Below are 16875 nucleotides of genomic sequence, written 5' to 3'. Positions count from 1 at the left end.
TTCCATGTCATGGTATATCTAGTAATTCTAAAACAACTGGACTTGTGTGTTAAAGATGTTTCACTGCTCATCCGAGCAGCTTCTTCAGTTCAACCGATTGGTGTGGAAAGTTCTCAGCATTTAAACTCAGGTATCACCTCTCTGAAGAGTAACAACGTGCCATTGTGATTGGATTAGTGGAAGAGTTTCTATGCCGAGAACTTCCCACACCGAATGGTGGGAATCGAACAACAGATATTGATCTGTATGGGTGGGTTTCATTCATTCATGCAACTCTCACAGGTAACATCTCTTTCTAGGAGTTACTTTGGTAATACTATCACAGTAACCCCACAATCACACCTCTGTGAGTTTCACCTCTCTGATGAGTTACAATGTGCCATTGTGATTGGATTAGTGGAAGAGTTTATATGCCGAGATCTTCCCACACCAGTCAGTTGTATTTAGGGTTGCCACCCGGCCGGTATTTTACCGGCCTAGCCGGTAAAACACCTGCCAAGGCCGGGGCCGGTATTACAAATTTACCGGCAATATAGCTGCCGGTAAATTTGTAAAACCCTTAAATAGACCCCCTCGGCCAGCCCCCAATCCCCTGTAAACTTACCTTGTCCTTCTGTTCTTGTCCTGGCCCGCCCCTTTTCAGCATAACCCCGCCTCTTTGACGTCACACCACGCCCCCTTTTTGTACCCACCACCACCAGCCGGAATTTTTTTTGGGAAAAGGTGGCAACCCTAGTTGTATTGAAGAAGCTGCTCGGATGAGTAGTGAAACGTCTTCAATGATTACTCAGCAAGTCCAGTTGTTTTAGAATTACTACTATTCTACTAGATCTTTCCATTGCTGTTACTCCTGCCCAAGTGAAATGTTCCCCTAATTTGTGCTTTTCAATTACTTTCTCTTGGAGTTGCTGGGAGTGTTGTGTTACCTTAACAGGGCAGGTTTAATGATCATAGTGACTTGGACTGGAGAAAACTGGCTGCACCAGTGAAGATTTAGGCGAGCCACACTAAAGAGGAAATATTCTTACACTATCAGTTACTGTCTCTTCTGTTTCTCATTACTATGCATTTTAATCACTTAAAATGCATAATAATCACTTATATAAAAGCAGATTTCAGTTGATCAGAGTTTATAAGGCTTGAACCCTTCCAAGGGGGTGGATACTTTTTACTGTATATTTTATATGGAATTCACTGAATAACGTAAGCGAGAGCTTCGAGCCAAGCAAGTATTCTGCCACTCTGCATAATATAACAGGGGGCGCTGTTTTATGAGGGTATGCACAAGAGCAAGAGTACCGCTGTTCAGTCTCAAACACAAATAGAAATAAAGAAGGTTTGTGTATACAGTGCGCTTTGTGCTGCTAGAGAAAAGCTGACATTCCCTAACTCTTGGGCTATGCCAATGGATATAAACCAGAGAAGCAACAAGCTGCCTTTACACTTGGGGGCGCATGGAGATAAACCAAAGAAGTGCCACATACACTCTTCTTTGGAGATACACCAATGAACACTGTCATTCACGCACCCTGGGGGATACGCAACTGCAATTTCCACACTCTGGGGGATACACAACTGTCATTCCCGACTCTGGGGAATACGCAACTGTCATTCCCGACTCTGGGGAATACGCAACTGTCATTCCTGCACCCTGGGGGATATTCAATTGCCATTGCTGCACCCTGGGAGATACACAACTGCCATTTCCACACTCTGGGGGATACACAACTGTCATTCCCAACTCTGGGGGATACGCAACAGTCATTTCCGCACCCTGGGGGATATGCAATTGCCATTGCTGCACCCTGGGGGATATGCAACTGCCATTTCCACATTCTGGGGGATATGCAACTGACATTCCCACACTCTGGGGGATACACAACTGTCATTCCCGACTCTGAGGGATACGCAACTGTCATTCCCGACTCTAGGGGATACGCCACTGTCATTCCTGCACCCTGGGGGATATGCAACTGCCGTCTCCACATTCTGGGGGATACGCAACTGACATTCCCACACTCTGGGGGATATGCAAATGTCATTCCTGAACTCTGGCAATCGACATACTAGATTATGATCTACTCTCACTGTGGGGACAGAATGAGTTATAAGTAAGAGCCCTGATATGTAATATTGAGGGAGACTCTGGTCAGGACAGACTAAAGGGAAATGTGTTATTTCTGTTTAGTAGAAGCGAGTCCCTAGTGAGAGTGGGAAAGAGAATGAGCATATTAGTAAATAGAATGGGATTTCCAGGAATCACACACATAACACGGGGCTAGAGGAGCTGCACTTAATGACACTATTGTGTGAGGACCTTGACACAAGTAATGGGGGGAAGAGAAAGAAATGACTTGGCACAAGGCTGCACATTATTTACTTACTATAGTAATTACTTACTAAGATGTTCCCTTCAGTTGCACCGAGGGACTTGTAGTAAAACCTACAAATTCCCTTATGCCCCCCAAGCACAGGTTACACTAAATCAGTCACCCAACCAGGTCCCTGCTGGGAAGCGCACTGAATAGAGAGCCGACTGCCTGGCAGCTAATGGGTTAATATTACAGATATGCTGCCCAGTTACTCGCATGTGTCAGGGTATGAGTATAAGTGGAGCAAGTCGTTTGCACACGGAGCACAATTAGCAATATTTCCCGGCTGTCGCTATTCCTAGGAGAGCCCCATCCAGTTCTGAGAGCCCAGGCTTGGGGTTTATGGGGCAGCAGAACTAATTGGGTCTAGAAGAAGTAAATGTGGAAACGCAACTCACCAGCCGACACTCGGCACTTGTTCCGTTACATCCAATCACAGCGACACTTACCTGGATGGTTTAGGGCTCGGCCGCAAGTAGAGGTACAACAGGGGGGCAGGGAAGGGCTATTAAACAGAACGGGGGGGTTTGACCAGTCCTGATAACCAACTGAGCAGGTTTCCTAACCCCGCGCTGGATTCCCACGAGCCAGAGAAATAGATTCAAGACCCAAAATCCAAAAAGAGGAGAAAGACTTGATGTAAAAGAAGTGAAACTCGGCAAGTTCCTCTCGTATCGACCACCAATAACCTCAGAGAATTGGTCGGCACCAGCCCAGTCACATAGAATTCAGCAGAAGCACAAGCAGGAGCCACAGGTACAACTGAATCCAACGTCGTGTGCCGGAGAATCCGCTGCAACGGGCAAGTAACGGGCACCTTCCTACCAGCGCAATGAGACGCACTGAGGCTTCCACTCCCCCCACCCAGCTGACTCCATCATTACTTATACTCCCTCCCACAGCCCCCCATACCAGCCAACTGTCAGCCCACCCTGCAGCTCTCAACCCCGGCCTCCCAATCAGCCAAATGAATAGAAAACTGTCAGCTCAGAATCCTGACCGACGGATAGAGACGAGGGGGGATTACTGACTGTAGGGGGATTTGCACACCCAGGCACTGGAAATTAACAGGCAACGTATTTAAATCATTGTTATAATATAACTGATACCAACCAGCGTGATAATTATATTATTTTACTCTATACTCATTGGAACATCAATGTGACACTCACCACATTCCCTCATTCATTAATAGTGGCAACAACACCTGCACCAGCCTATATACATAATACATATATATATATATATCTACTACTCACTTACATTATACAGTGTAGCACCCTAGAGGAGTGACGAGTACCACACACACTGCACATAGAAATAACCTCAGTATAGGGACTTTCACGGATATCCCATTAGGGGGAGATTTGGGGTGAGTGTTTATTTGTACCCTGGGTACCCCTGGAACTATAGCAGGGTGACACCCCAATGTTTCTATATATCTGTAACCTTGTTATGAGCTAAGGGGGCCCAGTCTGAAGGTCAGTTAGGGGGAGATTTGGGGTGAGTGCTTATTTGTACCCTGGGTACCCCTGGAACTATAGCAGGGTGACACCCCAATATTTCTATATATCTGTAACCTTGTTATGAGCTAAGGGGGCCCAGTCTGAAGGTCAGTTAGGGGGAGATTTGGGGTGAATGCTTATTTGTACCCTGGGTACCCCTGGAACTATAGCAGGGTGACACCCCAATGTTTCTATATATATGTAACCTTGTTATGAGCTAAGGGGGCCCAGTCTGAAGGTCAGTTAGGGGGAGATTTGGGGTGAGTGCTTATTTGTGCCCTGGGTACCCCTGGAACTATAACAGGGTGACACCCCAATGTTTCTATATATCTGTAACCTTGTTATGAGCTAAGGGGGCCCAGTCTGAAGGTCAGTTAGGGGGAGATTTGGGGTGAGTGTTTATTTGTGCCCTGGGTACCCCTGGAACTATAGCAGGGTGACACCCCAATGTTTCTATAAATCTGTAACCTTGTTATGAGCTAAGGGGGCCCAGTCTGAAGGTCAGTTAGGGGGAGATTTGGGGTGAATGCTTATTTGTACCCTGGGTACCCCTGGAACTATAGCAGGGTGACACCCCAATGTTTCTATATATATGTAACCTTGTTATGAGCTAAGGGGGCCCAGTCTGAAGGTCAGTTAGGGGGAGATTTGGGGTGAGTGCTTATTTGTGCCCTGGGTACCCCTGGAACTATAACAGGGTGACACCCCAATGTTTCTATATATCTGTAACCTTGTTATGAGCTAAGGGGGCCCAGTCTGAAGGTCAGTTAGGGGGAGATTTGGGGTGAGTGTTTATTTGTGCCCTGGGTACCCCTGGAACTATAGCAGGGTGACTGTTACCCCAAAGGGAAGAGTTAATGTGAGGAAAGACAAACTGATCTCCTAAAAGGCTTTTTTTCGCAAGATCATTCAGTCTCTGGGGTAAGTAATAACTATATAATACAACGCAATCATATCTGAGGGTCCTCTTCACTGACGTTCCCCCACATGCACAGGGAGTTAGAGGATAAATATTATATTTCTTGAGTATCATGAGAAACACACGAGACATTTTTAGGCGAATCTCTGTGTAACTTACTAATAAGTTGCAGTAGGGACTTCACAGCTACTCACAAACATCTCCATAACATATTGACCTGTGTATGGGGCAGGAGGAGACAGGCTTAGAAATCCTATGGGGCAAGTTTGATACTGGTCCACTGGATACACCACCAATCAAGTCAATGTTCGTGTCCATGAATAACAACATTGTATCCATCTCACCACACTGTGTGCAACTGTCTGTAGGGAGACAAAACTGCACTTTATTAAAGGATTGTGCTCTAGCGCCACCTACAGGACCCTACAGTTCAGAATCAGAACCAACTATACAGAGAATCAGAACCAACTATACAGAGAATCAGAACCAACTATACAGAGAATCAGAACCAACTATACAGAGAATCAGAACCAACTATACAGAGAATCAGAACTATACAGAGAATCAGAACCAACTATACAGAGAATCAGAACTATACAGAGAATCAGAACCAACTATACAGAGAATCAGAACCAACTATACAGAGAATCAGAACCAACTATACAGAGAATCAGAACCAACTATACAGAGAATCAGAACTATACAGAGAATCAGAACCAACTATACAGAGAATCAGAACTATACAGAGAATCAGAACCAACTATACAGAGAATCAGAACCAACTATACAGAGAATCAGAACCAACTATACAGAGAATCAGAACCAACTATACAGAGAATCAGAACCAACTATACAGAGAATCAGAACTATACAGAGAATCAGAACCAACTATACAGAGAATCAGAACCAACTATACAGAGAATCAGAACCAACTATACAGAGAATCAGAACCAACTATACAGAGAATCAGAACTATACAGAGAATCAGAACCAACTATACAGAGAATCAGAACCAACTATACAGAGAATCAGAACCAACTATACAGAGAATCAGAACCAACTATACAGAGAATCAGAACCAACTATACAGAGAATCAGAACCAACTATACAGAGAATCAGAACCAACTATACAGAGAATCAGAACCAACTATACAGAGAATCAGAACCAACTATACAGAGACAACTATACAGAGAATCAGAACCAACTATACAGAGAATCAGAACCAACTATACAGAGAATCAGAACCAACTATACAGAGAATCAGAACCAACTATACAGAGAATCAGAACCAACTATACAGAGAATCAGAACCAACTATACAGAGAATCAGAACCAACTATACAGAGAATCAGAACCAACTATACAGAGAATCAGAACCAACTATACAGAGAATCAGAACCAACTATACAGAGAATCAGAACCAACTATACAGAGAATCAGAGCTGCTGGTACTGATGGGAGTCTGACCATGGGAAAGAGAACAGCCCGGGGGAAACACTAGATGCTCCAATAGATTCCCTGATTGCAGTTGCAAAGGAAAGATACTGGATTCTCCTATTCAAGAGGGGTCTCCTGACTGACCCGGGGGGGGGGGAGAGCTCAGGGGAAGGAAAATTAATTTACCAAGGAGGGAGCGGCTAATAATAATAATAATAATGAGTCATTTCAAGTAAATTCTTATTTAATTGCACAGTGGTTGGTTGTTATGAAAAAAAAAAGGTGAAACACCAATAATTGGACATCCCTCCTACTGATCTGATCTACATTGTCTCTATACATAAATGTGCCAAAAATGATTGTATATTAAGGTCTACATATTTGCACTTGCTCCTAGATAATTCCCCTCCCACCCAGTCTCCCTTCAGTATTTACCACTAATATACATATACATATAATATAGATGCATTTACTTCATTTTACATTTTCCTGAATTTTACACATTTTTCTTTGTGTAAAATGGGGGTTCAATTCCACCAGTAACAATGCTGCAAATTAGTGTGGCTCGAAAACCCTAACCCGAGAGACCCCCAACCTCACCTAACCCAGCCTGTCCCTCTACGACAATCTAAATACCTGCGCCCCACTCCGCTCTCCTCTGAGATCATTATAGGGGCGCAGTCAGTATATTAACAAGCGGCCCATCACTTGTGGGGTTTGATTGGCACAGAGAGATTGGGGAGAGGACAAGCTAAGACTATTCACCAGCGATGCACCACTGTGGGCAATTGGGTGACCGGCACATCACTAGTGAATGTATATCCCTCCCTGGAGTTGGTATAAAATATATAAATGTAGCAGCACAGGTTGATAAAGGAATAACTAACTGGCTTCTGTCTGACCCAGGGCCCGGCACTCACCTCATATTGTGGCTTCTCATTTAATGAGAGACATAAATGTGCCCTGGGCCCATAGGGAATTGTGGGTAGGGTTTTGCAGGACACGGGGAGGATTAGAATAGAGATTATTTGGGAGGTAGAAGCACATGTGGATTACACACAATTCAGCTTCATTATTTCTCATGGGGAATTAAATCCATTCCAATCAGTTGTGATACAATAAACTAAACACAGGAACAGCCACAAGAACAACTGGTCCTTTATACAGGCACCTGCCTCACATAACAGAGAATGAGGAGTACTGGGATATTGCGGGAATACTGCTGGGATATTGCTGGGATATTGTGGGAACATTGCTGGGATAATATTGGGATACTGCTGGGATAATGCTGGGATATTGCGGGAATACTGCTGGGATATTGCTGGGATATTGTGGGAACATTTATAGGATAATACTGGGATACTGCTGGGATATTGCGGGAATACTGCTGGGCTATTGCTGGGATATTGCGGGAATACTGTTGGGATATTGTGGGAATACTGCTGGGATATTGCTGGGATATTGCTGGGATATTGTGGGAATATTGCGGGAATACTGCTGGGATATTGCGGGAATACTGCTGGGATATTGTGGGAATATTGCTGGGATAATACTGGGATATTGCAGGAATACTGCAGGGATAATGCTGGGATATTGCGGGTATACTGCTGGGATATTGCAGGGATAATGCTGGAATATTGTGTAAATAATGTTGGGATATTGCGGGAATACTGTTGGGATATTGCGGGAATACTGCTGGGATATTGTGGGAATATTGCTGGGATAATACTGGGATATTGCAGGAATACTGCTGGGATAATGCTGGGATATTGCGGGTATACTGCTGGGATATTGCTGGGATAATGCTGGAATATTGTGTAAATAATGTTGGGATATTGCGGGAATACTGTTGGGATATTGCGGGAATACTGCTGGGATATTGCAGGAATACTGCTGGGATATTGCTGGGATAATGCTGGGATATTGCGGGAATACTGCTGGCATAATGCTGGAATATTGCGGGAATACGGCTGGGATAATGCTGGAATATTGCGGGAATACTGCTGGGATATTGGGCACAAACCTCCCTTCTATAAGGGAAGTGCTCCAGAGATAAATATCTGCCGGCATTTCACTGATGCTGAGAATTCTCAGTAGGATTATATATATATATAATGGTTATCATTTCGGGGTTGGTGCTGGGAAATCCCATTTTGCCAATTATTGACAGCACCAATCATGGATTTCTTTTCTTAAAATACCTTTATTGAGACATAGGCTCAGACACGTTGCCAAGTGTATTGGGGTCTGAGCCTATGTCTCAATAAAGGTATTTTAAGAAAAGAAATCCATTATTGGTGCTGTCAATAATTGGAAAATTGTGACTAAACGGATACAAGGAGGAAACCGTTAGACGTGCTCCAGGCTCAAGTAATTTGGAGGTTACGGGTGTCGACTAAGAAACCTGCTTGACTGGGAAATCCCATTCTCTAGGAACCGACAGGAACATTTGCTGACAGCAAGCACTGGCCACTATAAAGAAATATTCCCAATATATTAACAGAAATAAATTCTCCGCTCTATTTAATGTAATTTCCTTCCATCTCCCCCCGACACAGTAGATAATTCTGCGTATTTACTGCAGCCATCTTGGATACAACATGTCGGCGGCGCATGAGATAATTTAGGTGAGTAGATGAGAGGTAGAGTTGAACTGCGCCAATCACTGAATACTGGGGAGCATGTTATTATCAAGGCCTGGCACGTGTCTCTCGCTGGTACAGAGATATTAATGCCCAGGGGTTTGCTATTTACTTAGAGTTCAGTTATTTCTCACCCCAGTCACTATCTGAGCTGCTCAGCACCCTCTGGCCAGCGCCCAATTACAGGGGTGCAACATGAATAATAAGGGTGACACCCTGGCGGGTGAATGTTAATGGGCACGTGGCATTTAGTCTTTCTGTAACATGCCAGTCGTATTATTGAGATGTAAGCTCCAAGGGTCACTGGGAGTGTGGAGGTGTGTGTGGGTGAGGGGGCGCCAGGTCTGGATTTAGAACTAATGGGCCCCACTTACTGCCGGGAAATCCTGGGGATCATCGTGTGGCCCTCGGGCTGTGGTTACTGCAGTGCCCCAGATATGTCCCAGTTAATATACAGGAGGCAGATAGACGAGCACAGAATTGTGCCCTACAGGAGACTGGCATCTGCCCCCGTCATCATCTGATGTCTGTCACCCCATTCCCCTGTCCCAAGCTCCCACACTCATTGCCCCCCCCCAGGAATTAAAGGTACAGGTAAGAGCTCAGCATTTGTGTTGCTTTGTAACGGAGGCACATTTATCAAAGGTTGAATTTCGAATTCATGTGAGTTATTAAAAACTCCCCACAACTTGAGGAATCTAAATCTATTAAAAAAATCAAATTTTTCAAACTTGGATGTATTAAATCGACCTGAAAACTCAAATCGAAATAGATTTGAATTTAAAAAACAAAACTCGATTCGAGATTTTTCTCAGAAAAAAAACTCGAATATCAGGAAGGCTGCAAACAACTCTAAATTGATCTCTTGATGTCAGAAATTAGTCAGGTTTTAGGTGGCGAATCGGCAAATTCGCGCTCTTAAATGGGTCAGAATATGATAAATCTCGAAAACCGAATTAGAATTTTTTTAAAAACTCAAATCGAATTTGAATAACTCCCTAGTCGAATTTGACATTTTTGTCCTTAAAAAAATACTTAAATACGAATTTCAAATTTTCAATTTGACTCTGCACCTTGGCCCCCCCGCCCTTATGAATAACCTTATAATAAATGAGACTCAAAACAAACTAGGGATGCACCAAATCCACTATTTTGGATTCGGCCGAATCCCCGACTCCATCTTGAAAGATTCGGCCAAATACCGAACCGAATCCGAATCCTAATTTGCATATGCCAGACAAGAACAATTACAATTTGCATATGCAAATTAGGGGCGAGAAAGGAAAAAGTGGGAAAAATTGGTTTACTTCCTTGTTTTGAAACAAAAAGTCACGTGAAATCCCGCCCTCCCCACAATTTGCATATGCAAATTAGGATTCGGTTCAGCCAGGCACAAGGATTCGGCCGAATCTGAACCCTGCTGAAAAAGGCCGAATCTCGAACCGAATCCTGGATTTGGTGCATCCCTAAAACAAACCCACAGGAGCCCCAAAATAAACATGGAGTTAGGATATTTTATAGGATTTTACAGATCTAAAGGTTCTAGGACACAAGGAATTGCAGAATTGAACATTACAGGATTTCCTTGGGGGTTCAGGTATGAGCCAATCACAAGGCAGAGGAGTTCCAGGCAATATCATTTACCTTTGTGTCAGTTATATGTGAAGGTATGGGAAACTCCCAGCTCAACTCCCAGCTCAACTCCCAGCTCAACTCCCTGCAAGCCAGTAAGAACAAGCACAGTTCCCTGTAACACAAAAGCCAATAGCATTTCCCACAGACAAGCGCCACCTGCTGGAAGTGAACAGGTAGAACTGCATCAAACTCTCACCCCAACTGCAGTCAGTGGAAGGAAAAACCCAGAGAGATTTAAAGGCAAAGTTCAGGGGACGCTGGTGAATCATTACCCTTATAATAATAATAATCAGATGCAGCCGCCTGTTTTGTGTTGCCAAATGTATATTCCCAGCATGCTTAGCAACGGGAGGAGAAATGTGTTGAGCACTTGACACAGCAGTTTTCACTTGATGACATCACAGTTCAATATAAAGTAAAATCAGATTTATTATACACATTTAACAAAATAATAAAAGTAATTTGGCCCCTCTAAGGCAGAGGACAGCACCTTGTGAAGATCCAGCCTTGTACAATCCAGTCTTATTTATAGTGACCAGCAGGGCGGCAGTCTCATAATAAACATGTTGCTCCCAGACAGGTGCTTATTTTTTGAATTCCTGGCTTGGAATTAAGGATACACTGAATCCAGGACTCGGCCATGAGCTGTAGAAGGATTTGGATTGGGCGGAATCCAAGTGACTGGCTGAACCGAATCCTTAAAATCACGTGACACAAAAAAGAAGTGCACTCCTACAGCGTCTCATTTACATATGCAAATTAGGGTTTGGATTTAGCTTCGGATTCGGATGAATCTTCCATGAAGGATTCAGGATTCGGCCACATCCCCAAAAAGTGGATTTGGTTGATCCCTACTGGGAATCAAGTATTGGTTGCGCAAAACTGAGATGTACTGCCAAACAAAGCTTCCTATAGGCCGCCTGGCCACATAGCGGCTACTAAATAGCCAATCACAGCTGCAGGAACTTTATTCATGCTTGTGTTGCTCCCCAACTTTGGGGTTTGAGGTTGGGGACCTTTACACTGGAGGACATTGGACCCCCCCTTCTACCCCTGAGCAGATTTCTAGGTCCCAGTACAATGAAGCAGCCAATGTTGGACTGGTCCGACGGGACACCGGGAAAAAACCCAGAGGGCCCTGACTCTCATGGGCCCCTCCCGAGCCAGACCCCCTCTCCCGATGTTCAGATTCTACCAAAAAAATTTCTGCGCCATTCGCGCAGCGTGCCGAGCGTATCGTAACAGTAGGGTGGGCGGGGGGGCTGGAGAGGGGTCAGTAGTCCCGTGGGCCCCCCAGTCGACCCTGGAAGCAGCTCCCAGTGAAAAAATAAAGAAGCAGCTAATATTGTGCTTATAGTCAGGTCACTAAATGGGAGAGACTGATGGCTCAGGTAAGATTGGGAGAGTGTCAGCCCTAGGACCAGCAAACCCATTAAGTCTGCTCCATCTCTACATCATCCATTGGCAAAATCCCATGATGCATTTCACCAGGACACAACGTTGTGTTACACAGACACAATCCTTACACACAGCCAGTATAGTAAGTGCATGGAAACAGGAGTCACAAACACACAAGTACCAGGGTGTTACCCACTGCTTTTCCTTTTCCTTCATACAACAAGCAACGGGGGAGAGACAAGCAAAGTGGGGGGCACCCAGCAGTAATGGGGGGCTGAACAGGGGATTACACAGTGTATTAGAGCAGGTACAGTAGCAGTGAGAAATGCAAGTAACCCTCTGGCCTCATAATATATAGTTATATCCTTTTATTCTCTCCATCACCTCCCGCGACACAGGGCAGAGTAACTTTGGTTAAAGGAGAAGGAAAGCTACCAAAGCAGTTTATTGCCAATAGATTAGCCTCAATAGTACAAGCTATAAGACTATATTTATTCTGCAGAATACTTTACCATACCGGAGTAAACAGCTCTAGAGACTGTCTCTGTTTGTTTAGGATAGCAGCTGCCATATTAGCTTGGTGTGACATCACTTCCTGCCTGAGTCTCTCCCTGCTCACTCATAGCTCTGGGCTCAGATTACAGCAGAGGAAGAGAGGAGCAAACTGAGCATGCTCAAGCCCTAGCCCTGGAGGTTTAAGCTGAAAACAGGAAGTGTGATACAGAAGCCCATGAGTACACAATAGAAGGAAAGAAATGTGCTGTTTCTTTTGACAGAGGACTCAGAGCAGCATTACTTTGAGGGGTTACTGGTGTATTTATATAGACCTTTCTTAATTTTAGCCTTTCCTTCTCCTTTAAATCCAGGATTGTATATCTGTGTATTGTACATTGTAACTGTGCCGCTTAACCCTTTACAATACACAAGAGTCATGAATATCCTGTCAATTATATCCTTATAAACGATGATTAGTGATGTCATCAGTTATACAATGGGAGCTTAGTGATGTCACTTTTGTCACATGACTCACTGTGTATTATAAAAGATGAAGCTCCCCCTGCTGCAAAATATGAGGATATTAGAAGTCACCCCGGAGTATAAAAACACTCGGCCTACCTCTTGGATCTGGGTTCGCACTTTGTTTATCGCTCGGAGCCAATGAGCTCGCGCAGGGGAAAACGGTGGCGGCCCAACGTCTTCATGGAAACTGAAATGTGAGAACATAATGACATGTGGGTTTCTGAATATTTGAGGGTTCTTAAGTAAGAAGTGATAAAGAGTTCCCTTGTAATCAGCCAATCACACAGTGTACTACAGGTATGGGATCCTTTATCCGAAAACCAGTAATCCAGAAGGCTCTGAATTAAGGAAAGGATGTCTCCCATAGACTCCATTTTATTCAAATAATTCAATTTTTTAACAATGAAGTCAGTTTTCCCTGTTATAATAAAATAGAACCTTGTACAGGTATGGGACCTGTTATCCAGAATGCTTGGGACCTCTGGTAATGGATCTTTATGTAATTTGGATCTCCATACCTTAAGTCTACTAGAAAATCATATAAACATGAAATAAACCCAATAGGCTGGTTTTGCCTCCAATAAGGATTAATTATATCTTAGTTGGGATCAAGTACAAGCGACTGTTTTATTATTACACAGAAAAAGGAAATCAGTTTTTAAAATTTGTATTATTTAGATAAAATGGAGTCTATGGGAGACGGACTTTCCATAATTTGGATAATGGGTTTCCGGATAACAAATCCCACACCTGTACTTGATCCAAGCTAACATATTTATCATTATTGGAAGCAAAACCAGTTTATTTGGGTTTAATTAGGGTTTATTTCTAGTAGACTTAGGGGACATATTAATCAAGGGTCGAATTTTGAATTGAAAAAAACGTCGAAATTCAAAATGACCAGTCGAAATAAAGTGGAAGTTTTTTTTTAGGTCGGATAGGTCCGTATTCGGAATATGAATCAAAGGAATAGCACATTCCATCAAATTTGATATGAAGTTTTTCCCCAAAAAAACTTTGATTTTTCAAAGTCCACCAATTGACTGCAAATAGGTTCCAGGAGGTCCCCATAGGCTAAAACAGCAATTTGGCAGGTTTTAGATGGCGAATGGCCAAAGTAAAATTTTTAAAGAGACAGTACATGATGAATTTCAATATTCTATTTTTTTTCAAATTCTAATCGAATTTGGACTATTGCCTAATCAAAGTACACCAAAAATAGCTCGAAATTTGATTTTTTTTTTTTTTTTGCATTAGAAAATTCACCTGGACCATTGATAAATCTGCCCCTTAAAGTATGAAGAGTTCAATTACAGAAAGACCCGGAATCCGGAAAACCCCAGGTCCCAAGCATTCTGGATAAAAGGTCCCATACCTGTATTAGTGCCCCATACACACATGCATATATTACACTCTGTTCTGCCTCCAGCATCTCAGCTCACTACTGTGGTCTTAATTAAAACTATGCCTTCCCTTGGATTGATTTGGTTGCCTTTATCTTTTTGCCTTCGTTTCACCTGCATCCCAGTTATTTCTGTCTTGTTTTATTTGCAGCAGAAATCCTGTTTTTATTACAGGGAGCCCTAGAGTATAAAAAATATGCAAAAATGCATAGACTACATTATTATATTCTACTGTTAATTTCCCCTTAAAGGGAAACTACAACAAAAATTTTATATAAGCTTCACTTTACTGATAAAGGGTATATCCCTCTCAGCCTCTGTCTCTCTTCATTTTCAGGAGTTGGGCGTCAGATTTTAATCAACTGTTAGATCAAATAAATCTCTTGGAGGAGCTCCCATTCTAGCAGATGTATTAGAGCTCACTCAAATAACTGATTCCTGCACAAAAGACATCTAACAAAATAACTCACTTTGGCACAAATCCTGCACGTAGAGAGACAGGAGTTCAGGTGATTTTAAAAGAGTGAGCTCTAATGAGTGGTGAGCACATTTATTCACCTGCCATGGATTTGCAGCAACAAAAGTCACAAAGACAAAAATATCACAGAGAGAAAAAAAGTCGCCATAAAAAAAACGCCTATTGACTTTAATGCATTTGGAGCAAGCAAAATTGTTGCTCACTAGCTCTAATACATCTTCTACACAAAAGGAGCCCCCCTATATATGATATTTGGAAAATGTCTTATTTCAGTATGCCGCAGCTTATTTTTAAATTGTTAAATATATTAAATTTTCATTTTAATGATTTATAAAAAAAATACAATACAGTTTTTAATTGGAATCATTTTATAGCAGTTTGCTTAGCAAGAAGCCTTTTATAGCTTTATGTACCTCTCTCTTTTCTCTATGACGGCGTCTTTGGGCCGATCAAGTTCTGGAGTGACTTGGGTTGGGACCTTCTCAAGTAAAACCTCATTGGCCGGAGGCAAAGTCATTCTTTCCGCCTCGTGGTCACTGTACCATTCTGGCCCATTCTTCCTCACATTCGCCGAAGGGTTATATGAATAGTTTGATTCTCTGCGTTCATCTTCCAACTCCAGCGACTGAAGGCTTTCATGGTAATGGTCCAGGTCACTGAGCTGTGAACTTCCTTGGCTGACGTTGCCTGAAGAGCCATATCGGCTACTGCTAGCCGGACTGTGAGGGAGAGAGAGGAGCCAGACCAGTCAGAGATGCTGAATACTAGGGCACAGCACTAGAACATTATGGAGATATCAAAGGGCATTGGGATGGTGGTGATCTAGGGAAGATACTAGGAGGCATCTTTATAGCAGCAGTATAAGTCAAGACACAAAGACATTGTTATAACAAGAGTATAACATAGAGGAGATACATAAGGAAAATACTAGAGGGTATGTTTATACCAGTGATATAGGGAACGTTGGTACAACAGCAGTATAACAAAGGGGTGATACAAATGGAACATAAGGAACACTAATAAAAAGGAAACCGCAGAAAATGATGTAAGTTCCAAGTAACATGTTTTTAAAAAGAATCTATACCCCTTTTTCTGACATGAGCTCATTCAGTTAAAGCATAAACATTATGTGACCCACCTAAAAATAAATCTATATCCATATGAATAGCAGTGGGGCTCCAAGCCCCAGAATCCTTCACTTTACAATGGAGAGGGCGTTACATGACTGCGAGTATAAGGTGGGGTCGGCAGATTGTCATGAACACCTTTCAATCTCAGTGTATAAAAATATTAGAATTTATGCACTTTTTGTATATATGTCCAGGTGACTCAACTCATGTCGGAAAGGGGTTTTTCCCCAAGACTTTTAGATAAAAATTCATTTGTTAATGTGGTTGTTTCACTTGTGAATAGTAATATCTCTTTTTTTTTTCTAAAATGTTTTTATTTAGATTTTTTGGAACAAATCAGAGATACATAAAAAGAGCAATATCTATTTTTTTTTTTTAAAAAAAAAAAAGATTTTTAGTGGCCTTGAAACCCAAAGGACGTATGGAAATTGTTCCTAGTTGGTCGTTTTTCTGAGACCACAAACATTGCAGCTCCCTTGCATTATTATCAGGGCAGTAAAACTCAAGTTTCTTACACCTACGCCCAATTAATGGCACGAGGAACATTACAGATACATAAGGCGGCTAATTCTGAAGTCACTCCATGTAACATTTCTATCCTCCTCTCCCAGAACCGCCGTGTTAGACTGGAAGAGAACTGACCCATGGCTTCCACAAAGTCTAAGTACAAGAAGTACAATAATTCAACCTTAACCACAAACATAGTGATTATGCGGATTTAAAGGAAAACTATACCCCCAAAATGAACACTTAAGCAACAGATAGTTCATATCATATTAAGTGGCATATTAAAGAATCTTACCAAACTGGAATATATATTAAAGTAAATATTGCCCTTTTACATCTCTTGCCTTGAGCCACCATTTCGTGATGGTCTGTGTGCTGCCTCAGAGATCACCTGACCAGAAATACTGCAGCTCTAACTGTAACAGGA

The 16875-nt window shown here is 42.6% G+C and overlaps 1 protein-coding gene across 10 annotated transcripts in view; it reads right to left on the bottom strand.

The window, feature by feature from the left end:
* LOC108718947 (protein unc-13 homolog B) overlaps window positions 1–16875 on the bottom strand; it is a 193185-nt gene that overhangs the window by 75762 nt on the left and 100548 nt on the right. For 6 of the 10 annotated variants that reach the window (XM_041570506.1, XM_041570508.1, XM_041570519.1 and 3 more), the window contains 2 exons: window positions 15225–15530; window positions 13027–13117 (listed from right to left, as the gene is read on the bottom strand). In XM_041570506.1, coding sequence (XP_041426440.1) covers window positions 13027–13117; window positions 15225–15530 — 397 coding nt within the window. Of the gene's footprint in view, window positions 1–2821; window positions 3216–13026; window positions 13118–15224; window positions 15531–16875 lie in introns of those variants that run through there. The other 4 variants (XM_041570498.1, XM_041570500.1, XM_041570501.1 and 1 more) reach the window with 2 other exon arrangements.

Source organism: Xenopus laevis, chromosome 1L (assembly GCF_017654675.1).
Source record: "Xenopus laevis strain J_2021 chromosome 1L, Xenopus_laevis_v10.1, whole genome shotgun sequence".
Lineage (NCBI taxonomy): Eukaryota > Metazoa > Chordata > Amphibia > Anura > Pipidae > Xenopus > Xenopus laevis.
The sequence above is the reverse complement of the archived record's forward strand: the minus strand, read 5'-3'. Positions and strand labels throughout refer to the sequence as shown.